This window comes from Notamacropus eugenii, chromosome 3 (assembly GCF_028372415.1).
Source record: "Notamacropus eugenii isolate mMacEug1 chromosome 3, mMacEug1.pri_v2, whole genome shotgun sequence".
NCBI classification, from domain to species: domain Eukaryota; kingdom Metazoa; phylum Chordata; class Mammalia; order Diprotodontia; family Macropodidae; genus Notamacropus; species Notamacropus eugenii.
The window spans coordinates 64,992,946-65,011,995 of NC_092874.1; the positions used below are offsets into that span (position 1 = coordinate 64,992,946).

The 19,050-nt window shown below is 41.9% G+C and overlaps 1 protein-coding gene across 9 annotated transcripts in view; it reads left to right on the forward strand.

Annotated features, from left to right (window-relative positions):
• Nucleotides 1-19,050, forward strand: part of KIAA1217 (KIAA1217 ortholog) — a 564,412-nt gene that overhangs the window by 166,096 nt on the left and 379,266 nt on the right. For 3 of the 9 annotated variants that reach the window (XM_072651717.1, XM_072651719.1, XM_072651720.1), the window contains exon 1: nt 8,238-9,176. The exons of the other annotated variants lie outside the window; for them this stretch is intronic. In XM_072651717.1, the coding sequence (XP_072507818.1) occupies nt 9,107-9,176 (70 nt within the window). In that variant the 5' untranslated portion in view covers nt 8,238-9,106. Of the gene's footprint in view, nt 1-8,237; nt 9,177-19,050 lie in introns of those variants that run through there. 9 annotated transcript variants of the gene reach the window in all.

The following is a 19,050-nucleotide window of genomic DNA, read 5'->3' on the forward strand; positions in this document are numbered from 1 at the left end:
TTATCCCCGTTTTACATATAAAGAAGTGTTACATATACTGTAAGTAACACAAAGGTGACATATGGAAAGTTTACATATGTTACCATGACCAACCATGAGTAGCATGCAAGAAGTGGCTTAAAAAACTTTATTAAACATGTATATGACCAGAAGTGAATCAAGCACCAGGCCTGGAGCCAGGAAGTCTCCTCTTCCTGAGTTCAAATCCAGCCTCACATACTTAGTAGCTGTGTGACTCTAAGCAAGTTATGTAACCCTGTTGGCCTCAGTTTCCTCATCTGCAAAATGAGCCAGAGAAGGAAATGACAAACCATCCCCGTGTCTTTGCCAAGAAAACCCCAGAAGGGGTCACAAAGAGTTGGACATGATTAAAAAATGACCGCACGGAGACAATGACCAGAAAAAGTGATAAGAAGATAGTCAGATAATAGATGGACAGTTTGAATGAGACAGGTGGCATCCATGAAAAATGAAAGGATCCAGAGCAGGCCCCCCAGTGTGTTGTATTGATCTTCTAAGGAGATTTATGAATGGATGTGGGAAAGAGTCACACACTGGATGGAAAGGTAGCTGATCAATTGTGACCTCTACCACTTGCAGCAGCACGTGAGATTACAAGAAATTACAAACAAAAATATTAAAAAGTCGATGCATTGTCTATAAACTTGCATGTGACGTATAAGCTACATAAACATTAGCAATTTTGGTAGAGGGAAGAGAGAGAGAGACCAATTTTATAACCAACTAAGGGAAGAGGAGTCAACAGGGCCTACCTTTGCCACTCTATTTCTAGTTAATGAGGAATATTTCTGTGGAAGAGATTAGTTATCAAGAGCTCTTTGGGGAATGGAGGAAGCTGTCAGATTCTTAGGTAAGAAGGACAGGAATAACTTACTCAGAGAATCACAGTAATATAGTTGGCATTTTTTATACAGAATTGTGGGAATGATTACAATATTGATTTGAACTCAGGGCCTTTTGACTCAGCTGTATCCACTGTGCCACCTAGCTGCCCATATAACACTTTAAGGTTTGCCAAATTCTTTACAAATACTATCTTATTTCAGCCTCATAACAATGAGAGGCAGACACTTTCTTACCCCATTTTGCAAAAGAAGACAGATGATCAGGAGTGACTTGCTCAGAGTCACATAGCTAGCAAGTATCTGAGGCTGGATTTGAACTCAGGTCTTCCTGATTTCAAGTCGAGCATTCTATCTATTGTGCTGCCTAGCTTTACTTTAAGGAAAAACAAAAACAAACCTTTTACCATTACTTTTAGTTATTTCCAATAGCCCCTATATGTGGAAAGTGAGAGGAAAACACATGTTCCAAACTAGTTTTTGCCTCATTTCAAAGATGGTGAGACTGAGGTATGCACAGTACTTACTTCAGCCATGTTTTATAGGAAATTCCAGCAGGGCTATAACTGTTCATCCAAACCTTCAGACTGACCACACTGTCGTAATCTATTTAGCCACCTTGCTTTCCCAGTTGTGGAAATTTTCTGATTTCTGAGTTCTTAAATGATGCATGGGAACATGAACATGGAATATAGCAAACATATCATCTGGAGTTGAAACATTCATTTTATTTTTTTCTTATTTTGGCACCATCTAAGGTCTTTTTACGTTGTTATGTCAAATTAAATTTTATGGACTTCATCTAGTACTAATTTTTCCCTTTATGTCCTGACATCAAAGAAGTCTTTAAGTCAAGCCATTTCATTCTTCATAGAATTTAAAGTCAAAGATACTTGAAGTATAATTTATGAGTCCATTCCCACTTACCCCTGAGGCAGCTAGGATGGAGTGCTGTCCTGGAGTCAGGAAAAACTGAGTTCTAATCCAGATTCAGACATACTAGCCACATGACCTTGGGCAAGTCACTTAACCTGTTTGCCTCAGCCCTCATCTGTAAAATGGGGATAATAATAGCATCTGCCTTGCAGGGTTGTTGCAAAGGGTCAAATGAGATCAAAATTGTGTAGCACTTAGTGCACACAGTGCCTGGCACACAGCATTTGTTGTGTGTTGTTGTTAGGTCATTTCTGTCGTGTCTAACTCTTCATGACTCCATTTGGGGTTTTCTTGGCAAAGATACTGGAATGGTTGGCCATTTCCTTCTCCAGCTCATTTTACAGATGAGGAAACTGAGGCAAACAGAGTTATGGGACTTGCTCAGGGTCACAAAGCTACTAAGTGTCTGAGACTGGATTTGAACTCAGGAAGATGAGTCTTCCTGACTCTGGGGCCATATCCATTGTGGCCCATAGTAAGCACTATGTAAATGTTAGTGACAGTGATTCCCACTGATCTGTCTTTCTTCAAAACAGTTGTGCTCAAGGAGTTAATACTATTTCTACTGACCCTTCATTCACCAAGCCTAGAGGGCAGTTACATTCCTGGTGACTCATGCTCATCATAGTGGTCAATTTAAGTTGCACCATCAAAACCAGTAACACCAGTAACCGCATATTTCAGTAATCATTTAGATATTTGATTGCATAATCCCAGTTTGCCCTATTAATGCTATCCCAGCTCGATCTTTGGCGTTTTCAGTTCCATGGATCTCCTTTGATGTGAGCTTGTTTAGAGGATGAATTGCCAATATGGAGCGAACATGGAGCCAAATAGACTTGTCCCTTCTCTGGACAACAGAAATGGCGTTTAAAGTTTGTCCTTCCCCTCCTCACCCCTTCCCATGCTCGGATTTTCTCTGGTGTCAATTTTGTAACTTCTTATGGGACTGGGAGAAAATTTGATTTCAAGTTCATTCAAATTCCCTTGCGCTTTTCACAGCAAATTCCAAAGTACAGTAGTAGACAGATGGGGCTATAATAGTGATTAAACAATGCTCAAATTAAATTAAACCCAAAACTCACTACACTTAGAGTGCAGCTAATGTTTCTTCAGAAAAATCACCATATCCCCAAACCAGCAATAGACACTTTCATAGAGCTCAAAGGATCATAGGTTTAGAATTAGATGGGACCTTGGAAAGAGAGCTATAACTAGGGTAGAGAAAATGATGCTTTGACCCAGAGTCAAAGTCTTAGAGTGCAAAATTTAGAGGACATTGATAGAACTGACTAGTAGTCCTTCACCAGAGCATAGCATCTGGGTAATAAGAATAATTAGATAAAATAGGAGGCTACCAGATGGCCAGCTAGAGTAAGCTCCTTCCATCAGTCAGTCATCAAACATTAATGTGCCAGGCACTCCACCAGACATTGTGCTAAACCCTAGGGAGGCAAGAAAGACTAAAACCATCTCTGCTCTCAAGAAACTGGGGAGAGAGAATAGGTAAATAATTAAGCAAGATCTATAGAGAGTAGCTAGAAGGTGATCTGAGAGGTAAGTCACCAGTAGCTGAAGGACTAGGCAAGGCCTCCTGTAGAAAGTGGCATTTGAGGAGAATCTTGAAGGAAGTCAAGGAAACTAAAAGGTGAAGATTAAGAGAGAGACCATGGCAGGAATGGGGGGTGTACACAACCTGTCTAAAGGCATGGAGATGGGAGAATCGTATTGTGAATGGAGAAGGGTAAAAAAATGTAAGAAGTCTGGGAAGGTAAGAAGGGACCGGGTTGTGAAGAGTTTTAAATGTCAAACAGAGGACTTTATATCTGATCCTAGATTTAACAGAAAGCCCCTGAAGTTTACTGAGTAGTGGGAGTGGAGGAGAAGAAGAGTAAAATAGACCTCCCTTTTAGGAAAATTGCTTTGGTAGCTGAATGGAGGATTGATTGGGGTGGAGATATCCAGGAGACAGGGAGATCAATTAGAAGACTGTTGTAGTAGTCCAGGTGAGAGGTAAAGAGGGCCTGAACAAGGGTGGTGGTCAGGTGAGTGGGGAAAATACATGAGAGATACTATGAAAGTAGAGATAAAATCTGTCAGTGAATTAGATGTGTGAGGTGGATGAGAAAGAGGAATGAGGATACCAGTTTATGAACCTGCATATCTGAGAGGATGGTGGTACACTTAACAGCAAAAGGGTAGTTGGGAAGAGAATTCTTTAGGGGGAAAAGATGAGTTCTGTTTTGGATATGTTGAACTTGAGGTACACCTAGGTATCCAGTTTGAAGTATCTAAAAGGTATGACTATCACTCAGGAGAGAGACTAGAGCTAGATATATAGATATAGTGACATCTGCTTAGAATGATCATTGAACTCATGGGAGCTGATGAATACACCAAGTGAAAAAAAAAAACATAGAGGAAAAAGAGAAGAGAGCCAAGGACAGACCCTTGGGGCACACCCTCAGTTAATGGGCAAGACATGGATGTTCCACATTCAACTCCAGGTTACAGCCTCACCTGTGGCTGTCTGACCTCATTGTCACTCCTAGCTCCACTTAGGGCATGCTTGCGCTCTAATACTTTCTACAGCCTCAACAATTCTAATTACAGTCAGTCAATAAACATTTATGAAGCATTTGTTGTTGTTGTTCAGCCTTGTCTGACTCTTCATGATCCCATGGACTATAGCACAATCAATCAATCATTCAACCAGTCATCATAGAGTTTTCTTGGCAAAGATGCTGGAGTGCTTTACCATTTCCTTCTCTAGTGAATTAAGGCAAACAGAGGTTAAGTGACTTGCCCAGGGTCACACAGCTAGCAAGTGTCTGAAGCTGGATTTGAACTCAGGTCTTCCTGACTCTAGGCCCAGTGCTCCGTGCAATATGGTGCCACCTTATTAAGCATTTACAATGGTTCATATTCTAGCGATGCAAAGAGAATAAAAAACAGGCCTTGTCCTCAAGAAGCTCGTGCTCTAATGGAAAAGACAACATGCAAATAACCATATTTCCACAAGATAAAGTCCTGCTTAGAGCTCATCTCATTTGAATCCCAAATATTACCGAGAAAGAAACTGAGAGCTAGATGTCTTCAGTATTTCAGTTACCAACTCAATGTCAAACACAGAATACAGCTATTTTCCCCCTAGAATCTCCATGTTTACAAAACATTGATATATATATTATCTCACTTAATGCTCACAATACCCCCTTCAGGGTATTATCCTCATTTTACAGATGAAGAAACTGAGGCAGATAGTTAGCCCTCAAGTGACTTTGTCAAGGTCATACAATCAGTAAGTACCCAAGGATGGATTTGAACTGAGGTCTTCCTGATTCCAAATCCAGGGTTCTATCCACTGTAGGGGGTGGGGGAAGCATGAGGGCTGTCTTTGAAGTATTTTGTTTTAACTGTTCCAAGCTGGGACTAATGTGTAGAAATTACAGAGAGGCAGGTTTTGACTATGTGTAGAAAAATGTCCCCACAGATTGAACTATGCAGAACGAGAATAAATCAGTCAATAAACCTTGTACTATTTGTGGGGATGGAATTACAGAGACTGCAGTGAACCTGGCCCTTCCCTCAAGGACCGACAACAAAGCCTTCTCAGAGGTGGAGATCCAAGTCAATATAATAACATTTATTAAGCACCCTCTGAAGTCACTGGTCTTCTTCAAAATGAAGGGTGATAACTATCACCTATTATGCACCAGGCAATGTGCTAAGCACTGGGAATATAGTTAATAAAAAGAAAGACAGTTCCTGACTTCAAGAAGCTTACAATCTAAAGGGGGAGAAGCATCGCACAAAAAGGAGGCAAGAAAGGAGAAAGGGGAAGGTTTGGGGTGGTACTCAGTGAGGGGCCATCTTTGGTAGAGGTTTGTACTCTGACCTCTAGGAAGAGGGGAGAGGAGGCTGAGGGAGATGTTGTCAGTCAACTCTTGAGTTTGTGGTCTGGTGATGAAATTAGAGGTGATCAGCTTAACCTGGAGTTAAAGCCAGGCAGGGAGCAGAGTGCCAGAGGCAGTTTCAGGAGGTGAGGAGAAAGATCATATCAGGTTGAGGGGACAGACTATGGAAAGCTGTAGAGACAAGAAGCTGATTATTGTGAACAGGGAATGGCAAACTTGATAGTTTGACTGGATCATCTGTTGGGTGAAGGGGTTGTTGTTGTTCAGTCATTTTTAGTTCATCTCTTTGTGATCCCATTTGGGGTTTTCTTGGCAAAGATACTGCAGTGGTTTGATGTGTCCTTCACCAGCTCATTTTAGAGATGAGAAAACAGATGGAAGTGATGTCCCTAGAGTCACACAAGTAGCAAGTGTCTGAGGCTAGATTTGAACTCAGGAAGAGGTGTCTTAGTGATTCTGGGCCCAGCACTCTATGCACTGAGTCACCTAAATTTCAGCCTACAAGGGACCTTAGAGATTAAGTCTAGACAAGAGTTGAGAAGGATGTGATGGAGGTTGATGGCTGGGTGACCATTGAGATAGGAACCAGTGGAAAAGATGTGGAGACACAGTCAGTTATCCTTGGAGAATTGGATGAAAGAGGATGAGAGAAACTCAGGAGTTTAGAAGGTGGATAGCTACAAGGAAGTATGATAGTGCCTCTGCAGAATCGAAGAATGCTACCCCTTCCCCCAATGTCTTCAAGGGAAGGCCAAATGTTCACATATTGGGGATATTGTACAATACCTGCTGGAGCTGACGATCTCAAAGGTTCTTGCCATTTCTGAGATTCTGGGATTCAGCATAGGCTTATTCACTTGGTATTTTTTAATTATTCCATTCTGTTCCCTGTCTCAAACAGGACCTATAGGATAGCAGGAAATTCTCAGACCTGTTAAGAAAAATATGCCCAGATTTCATGGGCATCTATTCCTGATTCCTTGTCTTGATGTCTTTCTTCCTTTTCTTTTCTTTCTTTGTCTTCTCGGGCATTCCACTAAAAGTTTTGCTCTTTGGGGAATGGAATGTCTACTTAGGCTTCTGTGTGAGTTGACTGGGGGAGGGGAGATGATATCCCATGGAGTGTGTTTGCCTGACTTTCAGCAATTCTCAAAGACCCCCAGAGGTCACTGAGATCTTTCCAGGAAATCTACAAGGTCAAAACTTTTCATAATAATACTAAGGCGTTTTAATTTTGAATGGGGTACATGTGGATCTATATAACTTGCATAAACAATAGCTCCTTGGTGGGGGTCCTCAACAATTTGTTTAGAATGCAAAGGGGTCCTAAGTCCTAAAAGTTTGAGAACCACTAGTTTGCACTAACAAGAGCTCAGACCTGGCAAAGGATTCTCCTTGCCTCAGCCATCTAGGGATCCATGGATCCCGTCACTTTCCACATGACTGCTAAGTCACCAATACCCAAAGGCCTGCACACAAATTGGTTTGCTTCTACCCACATTCTGTGAGAGGCATCAGTCCAAAGATGAGGCTGCTGCTATCTCCTCGTGGTTTGGGTCTCTGCATTCTGTCAAATGACAGGTAAGACAGACCAGAATGGCTTCTTAACAAACCAAAGCCAGTCATTTAGGAGTCAGAAATCAGTAAGGACATCTGGCAGAGACTGTCCTGTGACCTAGACAAGGATCAGCATTTTTTAGGCCTGGGGGCCTGAAGAGAGGTTGTAAATAGAGAAACAGCAAGGACCATTTCTTGCCAGTCCCTGGACTCTAAGAAAGTCAAAAGAAAAAATGCAGGCCTGTCGAAAGAAGACATTTGTCCACACACTATTGATGGGAAAAAGTGGTCTAAGATCAGGTCTTCTTTATGTAAAGATTACGTAGTAAAGTCTCTGCACAGTTATTGAACCCCTTGGGTTATATACTGTGTAAACTACACATAATGGTTTTCTGGAAGGTTCACTATGTTCCTTTTGGATATTAAGAATAGTGACCATAAAAGGTCCCCTCTTCCTTCCCTGTCATTAATCTTCTCCCCTTCCCAATCTCTTTTGGGAATGTCTGGCAGGATTAACTTCCTTTTTGTCTATATCCTCTGTTCTTTGGATGCTTCTGAATCTTCTTGCCATGAATGAAAAGAATATGTCCTCAACATTTCCCAAACACAAGGTGATTCAAGGTCATATCAGGAAGATGGGCCAACCATTGTGGTGTACTAAATCTTAGTCTAAATTAAGCTAAAACATATCTAAACAGATTGGAAAGTGGGTCAAAGGATGGCCCCTTGGAAGGGACAGCCCATCTACTACTATTAACTCTGTATCCTAAAATCATCAGGACTGTTGACTAAATTATCACGTAGTTAGTGACTGTGTTCTTTTTAGCTGTCTGAAATAGAGTTAAAATATGGTCTAGATTGCCTTTCCCATCCTCTCTGTGTGGACATTGTACCTCCTGTTTTCAATTTCTGGGAACTATGCCAATTTTTCAAGGACTGAGTCAAGAACCAAACAAATATTTGTAGGTAATTTTTTTTAATGTGTGTTCAATGTAATCCAACAGATCCAAAGAATAATGTGTTTAATTGTTTCTCAGTTGTTATTTGTAATTAAGTCAAGATTCAAAGGGTCAATTTACTTTGCCAGTTTGTGGTCTCAGAGAGGGAAAAATGTCCAGACAACTGCCTGGGTCTTCTTTCCAAAGTCCAGATTAAATGACTGAAATTGATTCCATTAAAGTGGTCCAAGTTATACTTTATTCTTCTAGATATTAATTAGGCCCTGTAAAGTTAGTAGTAACTGGAAGTGTCTTTCAAGAAGCTCTATGCAAACTATTTCTTTCATGTTCCTTTTCTTTTTAAAAGGAATTTAAGTGAAATGTTTGGGGTTCAGCAGTTGGGTATCCTAAAAAATAAATACCCTTATGTATTTCGTGAACAACTCCCGTCCCATGTCTGAGATGAAAAGAAGTCTGGATTCCAGCAGAGATACATGCCTGTAATCGTGTGTGAAATGTTTCCTCTCCTAATAATGCCTGTTGGCTGTAGTGCCTCTGGAGTTGGGAGCCCTGGAAAACAGGCGGCCAGAAGTAGTGCGTAGGAAGCCCATCATCACCTGTTGGGGCCCTGAGTGTGAGCGGCTTGGGGGCTGGTCCTGCTCCAGCCTCACAAAGTACTGCCCACCATTCCACTGAGGACCAGTCCCAGGGAGCCGATAGCCCAGGCGTCTGGAATGCAGTTTGTTTTTGCTGGAGACTTTGCCCAGTAGAAGAGACCAGTTCAGGGTGGGGTTTCCCAGCCCTCCACCAGCCCCCTCCCAGCCCCTTTCTGGCTGGGCTCAGAACTGCAGTTTTTAAAGTTAGGAGTGGGGAGCGTGCGCTGGAGACAGGGACAATGGAGGAAAACGAAAGCCAGAAATTTGAGCTCTGCCTTCCCTCCTCAGCAGACAGCAGACAGATGAAGGGTAAGTAACAGAATCATTCAAAGATGGAGTTACATTTAAGCGTGTCCCTCCCTGCTGCTTTTTATAACTCGAGACAGAGTGCATGGCAGAGAGAAGGGGGGAAAGGGAACACGATTTCCCTTGTGCATGTGGCTGTTCAAACGCCCTTTAACTTCTTGTGTTGGATTTGTCTTCAGGAGCCCTTCCTTTCCTTGACTCTCAAACGCAGAAAACTTGCTGAACTGATGTCCCATTTCGTGACACACTCAGCCAGCGTATCAGGAGCGCTGCTCCCTAGGGAAGGCTCAGCGCCGGGAGCTGGAGTGGGAAGACACTACTGGGGCTTCCTCTCTGGAATGTAGCCCTTTAAGTGAAGGAAGCTCCCCGGGAGCCTGCCGAGGGTCCGCTCAAGGGGTAGCCGCGAGGCTGAGTGGGGCAGTTAGGCAGGCAAGTTTATTTTACATGAAAGTCCAGCAGTTCTTTCGTAGCTGCTGCTGCTTCTGGAGGAAGCTAAAGTCTGACCAGTGTTCCCGTTGTTTTAGCTTGGCATCTCAGGTTGGTGCTGGAGCATTTGCTCCAGTGAAATTGTCCTTGGGTTTGGAAGCGCTGTGCTTGGCTGGAAATGGAAGAATTCGCTAGCTAGGCAGAGTGGGAGGGGGCGTGGGGGATAGGGTAAGGTAGGACTGCGAAAGCAGGCGTCTGGGGTGACTCGCTTCCTAAATCACCCACCGGAGGGACCTGTCTATTTCTCCCCCCCACTCCCGGTCAATTTCCAGAAGCTTCAAGTTCCCAGGACATTTTAAAACGGGGCTGGGAATGAATGGTCGCTTCAGTAGCGTTTGGCTGCTGCCCTGCTGTCCCTGACTATCGTGTGGATGGCATGCTCTGAAAACGCAGAAGTCTGAGCCCCACCTCCGCCTGAAGTTCATTCAGAGGCCATTTAACAACAGAAATATGTGTTCCATGGCATAGCAATCAGTGTGGGGGTCGGGATTATCCACTTGGGAAAAGGTATGTTTTCATCTGGTATGTAAAGGGGGAAGTCATCAATGACTCATCTACCAGGAAAATGCAAAACTAAACCCCCACAGAAGAAAATGTGATTAGAATGGAGGGAAAACCTCAGGGAAAGATGCGAAGGATTTAGGCTTGGGAAACTATGGAGGTCTGCATCTTAGATTTGTAGGTATTAGGATTGGCAGCGACCACATTGGTCAACCAGTCTAGAGCCCCGTCTGTGTCTCAGAGATGCCTGCAAGTGATTATTCCAAAAGTCCAAAGCATGGTCTGAGAAGGGGTGTGTAAGGGAAACTTTGCACAGTAAAATTTTTAGATAGGACACAAAAAAGGCTGATTATAGAAAACTTGGTGAATGGACTATGGATTCATTCTCCCTTCAGCTGAAGAATTGCAGCCCCAGGATAGGATGAGAATATATTGCAGGAGCCAGTCTGACTGGTCAGTATGAATAAGGAACAAATAAAATAGGAAGATCTCTCTAACCATCTGGAAACACCTGGGAATTTAGTGGCATCTGGTCATCATTGTGCCATCGGCAAGGAGAAGCTGTCAGCTATAGGGATTCCTGCCAACTTCGTAGGTGGGCAGCTGAGGTACCCTCCCATGCCATGTCTGAGTCCCCTAAGGTTGCTTGAGGGACCTGCAGGTGCCCTAGGACATCTGCTCCAATTTTAGCATTGGTGTTCTAAAAAAATACCCAGGCAGGTAGAGAAATCATCTCCTTTCCAACCTGCCCACCTCTGGTTACATTTGGTGAACACAAAAGAGCTTTGGAGGGCAGGGCTGGGGAATGATCAGACTGGTACTTGTCATGGGCATGTAATAGACCTCCCAAGGTAGTTGGTCTCTATTTCCCTTCCCCTCAACTACTCCTTCACCACCTCTCCTAGCTCTGTAAGCTGTCAGTTATGTGGGCTAGGGGACCCCCAGAGGCCAGACTGAAAAAGATATCAAACCGCCCAGCCTTGTTTCACTGTAAAACCAATATCCCTGGAGGTTGCTGTACCCATAGGAATGGGAAGTGAGGGAAAGGACAAGAGATGTCAAAATCCCATTCTTTTGCCCAGAGTACCCTTTTAGTTGCTGGAGGCTGTGTAGTGTGATGAAATAAAAAAATTTCTGGAATCTGGAGGCATGGATTATCTTCCCAGCTCAGTTCACTAACTAGTCACAATAACGCTAGTAAACATCTTATACTTTTCTGGGCCTCCCTTTCCTTATGTTTAAAATGAGGTGTTCCTGAGTCCCCTGAAGACTTCAGAAATTAATTAATTTTTAAAAACTAATAATAAAATGAAGGTTTGTGAAGTCCAGATTGCCTGTTGTTTCCAACTTCAGTCATTTCTAACTCTTTGTGATCCCATTTGGAGTTTTCTTGGTACAGATACTGGAACTCATTTTACAGATGAGGAAACTAAGGTCAACAGGGTTAACCCAGCTAGTAAGTGTCCCAGGCCAGATTTGAACTCAGGAAGATGAGTCTTCATGACTCCAGGCCAAAGTACTTTATCAACAAAGCTACCTAGTTTCCTGCCAGATTGCCTGGAGACAAAAGAAATAACTCAACTGTGTAGATCACCCAATGGAAAAAAGGCAAAATAAGAATCAATGATCGCAGTAAAATGGAGACACAGAGGATGAGATGGATAGATTGTGTCATGGAAGCAACGACCATGAGCTTGGGACAGACTTCCGGAGACACTGGAGGATAGAAGAGTCTGGCGTCCATAGAGTCATGAGAGATGGACACAAGTGAACTACAACAAAGCCTGTATCGGGAGTGAAGGATATTAGTTCAGTGGATTTGTAGGTGCTGGTACAAACCAAGGCTCTTGCATGTCTTCCCATCACTTATTGATCAAATCTTAATATTACTTATCCCATTCCAACAGGAAAAAGCAATGAGGGGGATTAACTAGATGATTTTAAAGGCCCCTTCCATCTCTACCAAGCTATCATCTGCATTGTTTATATAAATATAAGGGAGGAAATTTCCTTGGATAAGCTCCTCATAGACACTCAGTGCTCTTTCCTAGATTTCATTCTCAAGCACACAAACCTGTTAATTACTTAACCTCATTTTTGTTTCTCAGAAGCCATGGTCTGGTCTATATATAAATGCACTAAGGAAGAGAACAGTGAGCTTTGAGGTCACTCACAAAAGTTGGTCAGCTGCCTTTCTGTCCCTTTGAAGTTTTTATGTGGTGGGAGTATTATAACCCATGAATAAGCCTGCTTTTGTGGTTTATACATGAAAATAATAATAGCTGGCATGTGGATAGCATTTTAAATTTTGCAAAACATTGTTTCATACAATATACTTTATTTTATATGTTATATGATCTACGCATATGTATCCTGTGAGATAAGTGAGCTAAGTGCTATGTACATTATTATCCTCCTATTATAGATGAGGGAAGAGAGGCTTAGAGGGAGGGAAGCAGTTTATCCATAGCTACTGAACTAAGAAGGCAGTATCAGAACCCAGATCTTCTGGATTTCTAAGTCCAGCTCTCAATTCACTATACAGAATAACTATTCTCTGTTATGCTCGATATGGTTAGTCCTAATGCTTGTGTCTTGGCACTATCAAAAAAAAAAGTCCCAAATCAGTTAGCCGTAAGTCAACACAAACACAGCTGCTTGGACATTCTCCCTAAGAATGTGCTACCTACCTATCTCTGGCCAAGGGGCAACATCCAGGGGAAGAAGTCAGGACCAGTGTGCAGCTGTTGATGCAGAAATAAGGCAGCATTCTTAGCACTGGCAAAATGCGAAGGGCACTAGAGTTAAAGCCAGGAGACCCAGGTACAAATTCTGTAGCCAACATGCTCATTGTGCATCTTTGGATAGATTATCTGAATCTCACTGTCCTCAGCTCTGTGTGTGTGTGTGTGTGTGTGTGTGTGTGTGTGTGTGTGTGTGTGTGTGAGAGAGAGAGAGAGAGAGAGAGAGAGAGAGAGAAGTACTTGAGCTATCTACCTCATGGGTTGTCCTGGGCAAAGTAATTTGCTACTCTGAAGATGGGACATCAGCGGGGAGTGATTTTAGTTGTGTGAAGGCAGAACTGGCTTCTCAAAGTCTAGGCCAACAGAGCATAAATTCTGCCTTTTTCTATGAAGCTGGTGAGGCTTTGAGGGACTAGGGACAGACCATGTGTCTGTCATCAGAACATACATGTTGGTAAGCTGTCTATTACTTTAAAACAAGAGTTCTTCACCTATGTACTAGGACAGATTTCAGGGAGGCTGTGAACTCAAATGGGGGAAAAGTGACATCTTTGTCTTCATGAACCTTTGGTTTTGTCATTCTATGTATCAGTATTTTTGTATATTTTTAGAAGCTTTATGCTGAGAAGAGGTCCATCCAAAGGCTTCATTAGACTGGCAGAGGGATCCATCACACAAAAAAGGTTAAGAACCCCCTTGCTGACAGGCTGGTGGGCTAGAGCTGGGGCCTATGACTATGATTTTGTTGTAGTAGAGAACTTCCAGAGGAGAAAACTCCCTTTACCGGTGCAAGATGGCACCTGCTGTGTTTTAGAGAGTTAACTCTCAACAGTCACTGACTAGGGTAATAAACATTTGGGGCTACAGCTACTCATAAAAGCCATGCCATCATTATAGAAGGCTTGCCACCTTCATTGGAGAATGGTGAGATAGAATGTGAAGGCTGGAAATTAATTGAGAGGCCATCCATTCAGACCCTTCTTTAACCATTAGGCTACTCAGGCTCATATAGGTCCAGCAACTTGCTCTAGAAGATACAGAAAGTTAGGGGCAAGGCCAAGACTGGAGCTCTGATCACCTAACTCTCAGGATGGTGTCTTTCCATTTATCTCACTAAGGGGACCATCCACACTGACAAAAGCACCTATTTGAAACTCAAGACCTGAATAGGATAGGACCTCTTCCTATCTTTCCAATCTGGCACATTACTCCCCTTCACATAGTCTACAGTCTAGTGACACTAGCCTTGATATTCCTTGTAGAAGACACTCCATCTCCCATGTCTTCACTTTCATTGGTTGTTCTCCATGGCAGGAATTCTCTCCCTCCCCATCTTTGCCTCCTGTCTGCCTTCAGGTCTAAGCTAACATTCTACCTTCAAAAAGAAGCCTTTCCCCATCTCCGTTTGTGGCTGGTGCATTCACTTTGTTGAAGATCTCCAATTTATCCTGCATGTATTTTATGTATAGTTGTTTACATGGGGTCACATTCATTAGACTATGAAGTCCTTAAGAAGGGAACTTTTTCCTTAGTTTTTCGTCTTCAGAACTTAGTACAGTGCCATTATACATATAGTAGACACTTAATTGCTTGTTGACCTTATTTGCCCTTTGGAAGATTAAGGAATATGTCCTATCTTCTTCCATCTATGGAGGGAGTTGTCCAGAGGAATGGGGAAAAGGGAACCAGAAAGGAAAGCCATTCAGCATCTTCTGAATCAGACTTTCCCACTATGGTCTCACTATTTGTTTCGACAAGGATTTTCAGAATCTCAGAAGACTTCGATGTTTAAATGCTAGTAGTGAATGATACTAGAGAGGTAGGTTAGAAGAGAAATACCTGCTACTTTGGAATATTCTGACTCCCTTTTCTATCTGTGCTAAAGGGAAATCTTTACTCTGGGGCCCCTGGCTGCCATCATTATTCAGTAGAACTATTATGATTTTCTAAACAATGAGCCTGGGAGGTCTTTGACCTGTTTTCTCCCGGGTTCTCCACCCACTCCCTTCTCTCTTTTGTTTCCATCCCTGGTTATTTCTGAAAGACCTTATTGAAAGACTACATTTATACCCAAGTAGCTGAAGTTGTAAATGCTCCCCTCAGACATGGGAGATTTTTCCCGTGGCTGCTCTCCTAGCAGAGCTTGGCCTCTTAGAGGAAAAATATCAAGTTACTAGGATATATGTTCAAAGAGCTTTCTATGGAAAGAAGCATTGGTCTTTCCTGAGTGAGACAGGTGTCTGATGCCAAGGGGATGTGTGAGAGGTGGGGCACATTGATTCAAAGGAAAGAGAGGATACGACAGGGAATTCATTGTTTTCTGAGTTATAGGACAGTCATCCTTCTATGACCATCACAAAGAAGTGAGCTTCCATTTTTTCTTTTTAGTTTCTTTAAATCTGGTCATGTGAACGAATGAATGTATTCCCACACGATCCTCAAGCAAGAAGAATCCGAAAGATGACAGTAGAAATGACCTTCCCAGTGAGAAGTGTGAGGGCACAAAGATAGGCCAATTAGAAGGACAGATGAGAGTACTTACAGGGAAGGTGAAGAATCCTTCTGCCTCCTTTTCCAGTTTTTCTGAGATAAAATTTATTTACTCTCAGTGATTACTTTTCTTGTTCTGTCTTCATTTCAGGGGAGTAAATAAAGAACTCTTGTAAAGGAGAGCTCGAGTACTAGAAGAATCGGTGATTGGAAATGTTGGTGGCTGTTAAGTTCATAATAAATAAGCATTTTAACATGTATTTCATCAGAGCAGGGAACTTCTGGCATGAGAAGGCCATTTAGCCAACAGATCTTCACCTTCTCTTACTTACTGGATAATTCCTAGGGAGTCACTTGTTCGTATGTGCTTTGTATATGCTTGTATTTCTATCATTGTGTATGTTGTATTCCACTCCCCCTCTTGAATATGTGCCAAGAGAGCCAGAACAGTTTCATTTTTTGCATCTCTAACCCCTGGCACAGTTTCTTACACATAATTGATACTTGGTGGTTGATTGAAGCAGTGGACAGTGTTGGAGTTGTGAAGATCCTGTTTCAAATCCTGCCTTAGATACTTCCTAGCTATATAACCCTAGGCAAGGCACTTAACTTTTCTCAGCTTCAATTTTCTCATCAGTAAAGGGGGGATGGAGCAGCTAGGTGGACAATGGATTGAATGCTGATCCAATGGATTGAATACTCATCTTCCTGAGTTCAATCCAGCCTCAGAACTCTTACCAGCTGGGTGATCCTGGGCAAGTCAATTATCCCTGTTGACCTCTGGTTCCTCATCTGTAAAATGAGCTGGAGAAGGATGGTAAACCACCCCAATGTCTTTGCCAAGAAAACCCCAAAGCTGGTCATGAAGAGTCAGACAGCAGTGAAAAGACTAAACAGCAACACTTGCCAGGGCTGTGCTGAGGATCAAATGACATCAGATGTAAACGTTAACCTATAATGTCAGGTGTTGGAATGAAGGCACATAGAGATTCAGTGACTCACCCAGGGTCGGTACTGAGCAGCAGAAGCAGGATTTCAGCCCTTGTCTTCATGACTTCAAAGTGAGTACTCCATCCACTGCGCCATGCTGCATCCATGTAGCAGTCAGTCAATCAACAGGCACTTATTATTTGCAGACTTATACCAGGTACTGACCAAATCCCAGGGCCTACAAAGAAAAAGCTGAAGAAAAAAAAGGCTTGCCTTCAAAGAGCTTACTTTTTGATAGGAAAGAAACATCAAAGGGAGGACTTCCCAGGTCATTTAACCCAACCCCCTCATTTTATATTTAAGGAAAATGAATTACTGAGAGGTTAAGTAGTTTGCCAGTGTAGACACTGGTAGATCTTTGCAGAATACAGATTTAGCCCTAGAAGGCAATTTAAAGGCCATCTAGTCCTACACCATCATTTTACAGATGAGGAAACTGAAACCCGCAGAGAATGGGTTACTCTTCTGAGGAGCTAGATTTGAACCCAGGTCCTGTGACAATATTGCCCATTTATACAGTCTTCCTTAGTTTACTGCTACCCTTGGCAGTCTGGCAAGAGAGCGCAGGTTGCTACCTGCAGGGAAAGGATAACCATCTCTTGATTACTTGATAACAGAAAGGAGTACTCTAAATTAACAAAATCTACTATTGATCTCCAAACCTCATTTAAGCCAACCTTTCTAAGGCTTCCCAATCCTCCTCAAAGATGTCTACTACAGCTACCAAAAGTTTACAAAATTCACTCATTTGGTTTCATGGGTTTCCTCAGGCTGTTCATGGCTAGAAGTGTTATAACTAGTAAAGTAATAAGAAATGAAAGGTTCCCCACTCCTGAAGCCTATGTTTATGAATTGGAAAGTGGGTCCAGGTAATATCATTTTGAAATTCAAATATGTTTTTCTGGGTAACTGAGGAGTACCTGTCTTCAAGTCTTTCCTCCCAGACTGACATTTCTAGGCAAAGCTCAGGAGACAGTGATAGATTTGATGTCATTTCCTTTAGGCCTGTTTTTTCATGTTTTCCCTAATTCTAGGCACAGATAATAAGAATGAGGTTCCCTCTTTAGAGCCTCTAGAAAGAATCATTTTCTCATTCTCTACTTTCATGAGAGATTAATGTCAGAAAAAAACTACATTCATGGTAATGATTTATTTTATTTTTAATGATTTATTTTTTAAAAAGTAATTCCCAGTGTTATAGAGGCAATAATGAATCAGGAAGGCCTGAGTTCAAATCTGCCCTGAGATACTTACTAGCTGTGTGACCCTGGGCTAGTCACTTAACCTCTGTTTGTCTTGCTCTCCTCAACTTTAAAGTGGAAAAAACAATAGCCTCCTACATGCTGGAGTTGTTGTGGGGATCAAATGAGATAATATTCCTTTTTTTACTTTTAAAAACATTTATTATCCATTTTATTTCTTTTAATTAATTTATTTTTAGTTTTCAGCATTCATTTCCACAAGATTTTGAGTTCCAAATTTTCTCCCCATCTCTCCCCTCCCCCATCCCGATACCATGCATTCTAATTACCCCTTCCCCCATTTGCCCTCCCATCTATTACACCCTTCCCTTCCCTTATCCCCATCTCCTCTATTTTCTTGTAGGGCAAGATATATTTCTATACCCCATTACCTGTATTTCTTATTTCCCAGTTGCATGTAAAAACAATTTTTAACATTCATTTTTAAAACTTTGAGTTTTATCTTCTCTCCTCTCCTCCCTCCCCACTGATCCCCACTGAGAAGGCAAGTAATTCAATATAAGTTATACATGTGTAGTTATGCAAAAGACTTCCATAAAAGTCATGTCTTTTGTGCAAGACTATATTTCCCTCCATCTTGTCCAGCCCCCCATTTATTCTATTTTCTCTTTTGACCTTGTCCTTCCCCAAGAGTGTTTACTTCTAATTACCCCCTCCTCTCATTTGCCCTCCCTTCTATCATGCCCCCACCTTACTTTTTCCCTTCTTCCCTACTTTCCTGTAGTGTGAGATAGATTTTCATACCAAATTGAGTGTGCATGTTATTTCCTCTTTAAGCTAAATGTGATGAGAGTAAGTTTCACTTTTTCCTTCTCATCTCCCCCCTTTTTCCCTCCATTGAAAAAGCTTTTTCTTGCCTCTTTTATGAGAGATAATTTACCCCATTCCATTTCACCCTTTCTCCTCTCAATATATTCCTCTCTCAACCCGTAATTTTATTTTTTTAGATATCATCCCTTCCTATTCAACTCACCTTGTGCCCTCTGTCTATACATATATAATATTTCCAACTACCCAAATATTGAGAAAAGTCTCAAGTTATAAATATGATTTTTCCATGTAGGAATGTAAACAGTTAAACTTTAGTAAGTCCCTTATGATTTCTCTTTCCTGTTTACTTTTTCATGCTTCTCTTGATTCTTGTATTTGAAAGTCAAATTTTCTATTCAGCTCTGGTCTTTTCATCAAGAATGCTTGAAAGCCCTCTATTTCATTGAATAACCATTTTTCCCCTGAAGCATTACACTCAGTTTTGCTGAGTAGATGATTCTTGGTTTTAATCCTAGCTCCTTTGACTTCTGGAATATCATATTCCAAGCCCTTAATATAAAAGCTGCTAGATCTTGTGTTATCTTATATTTCCACAATACTTGAATTGTTTCTTTCTGGCTGCAATATTTTCTC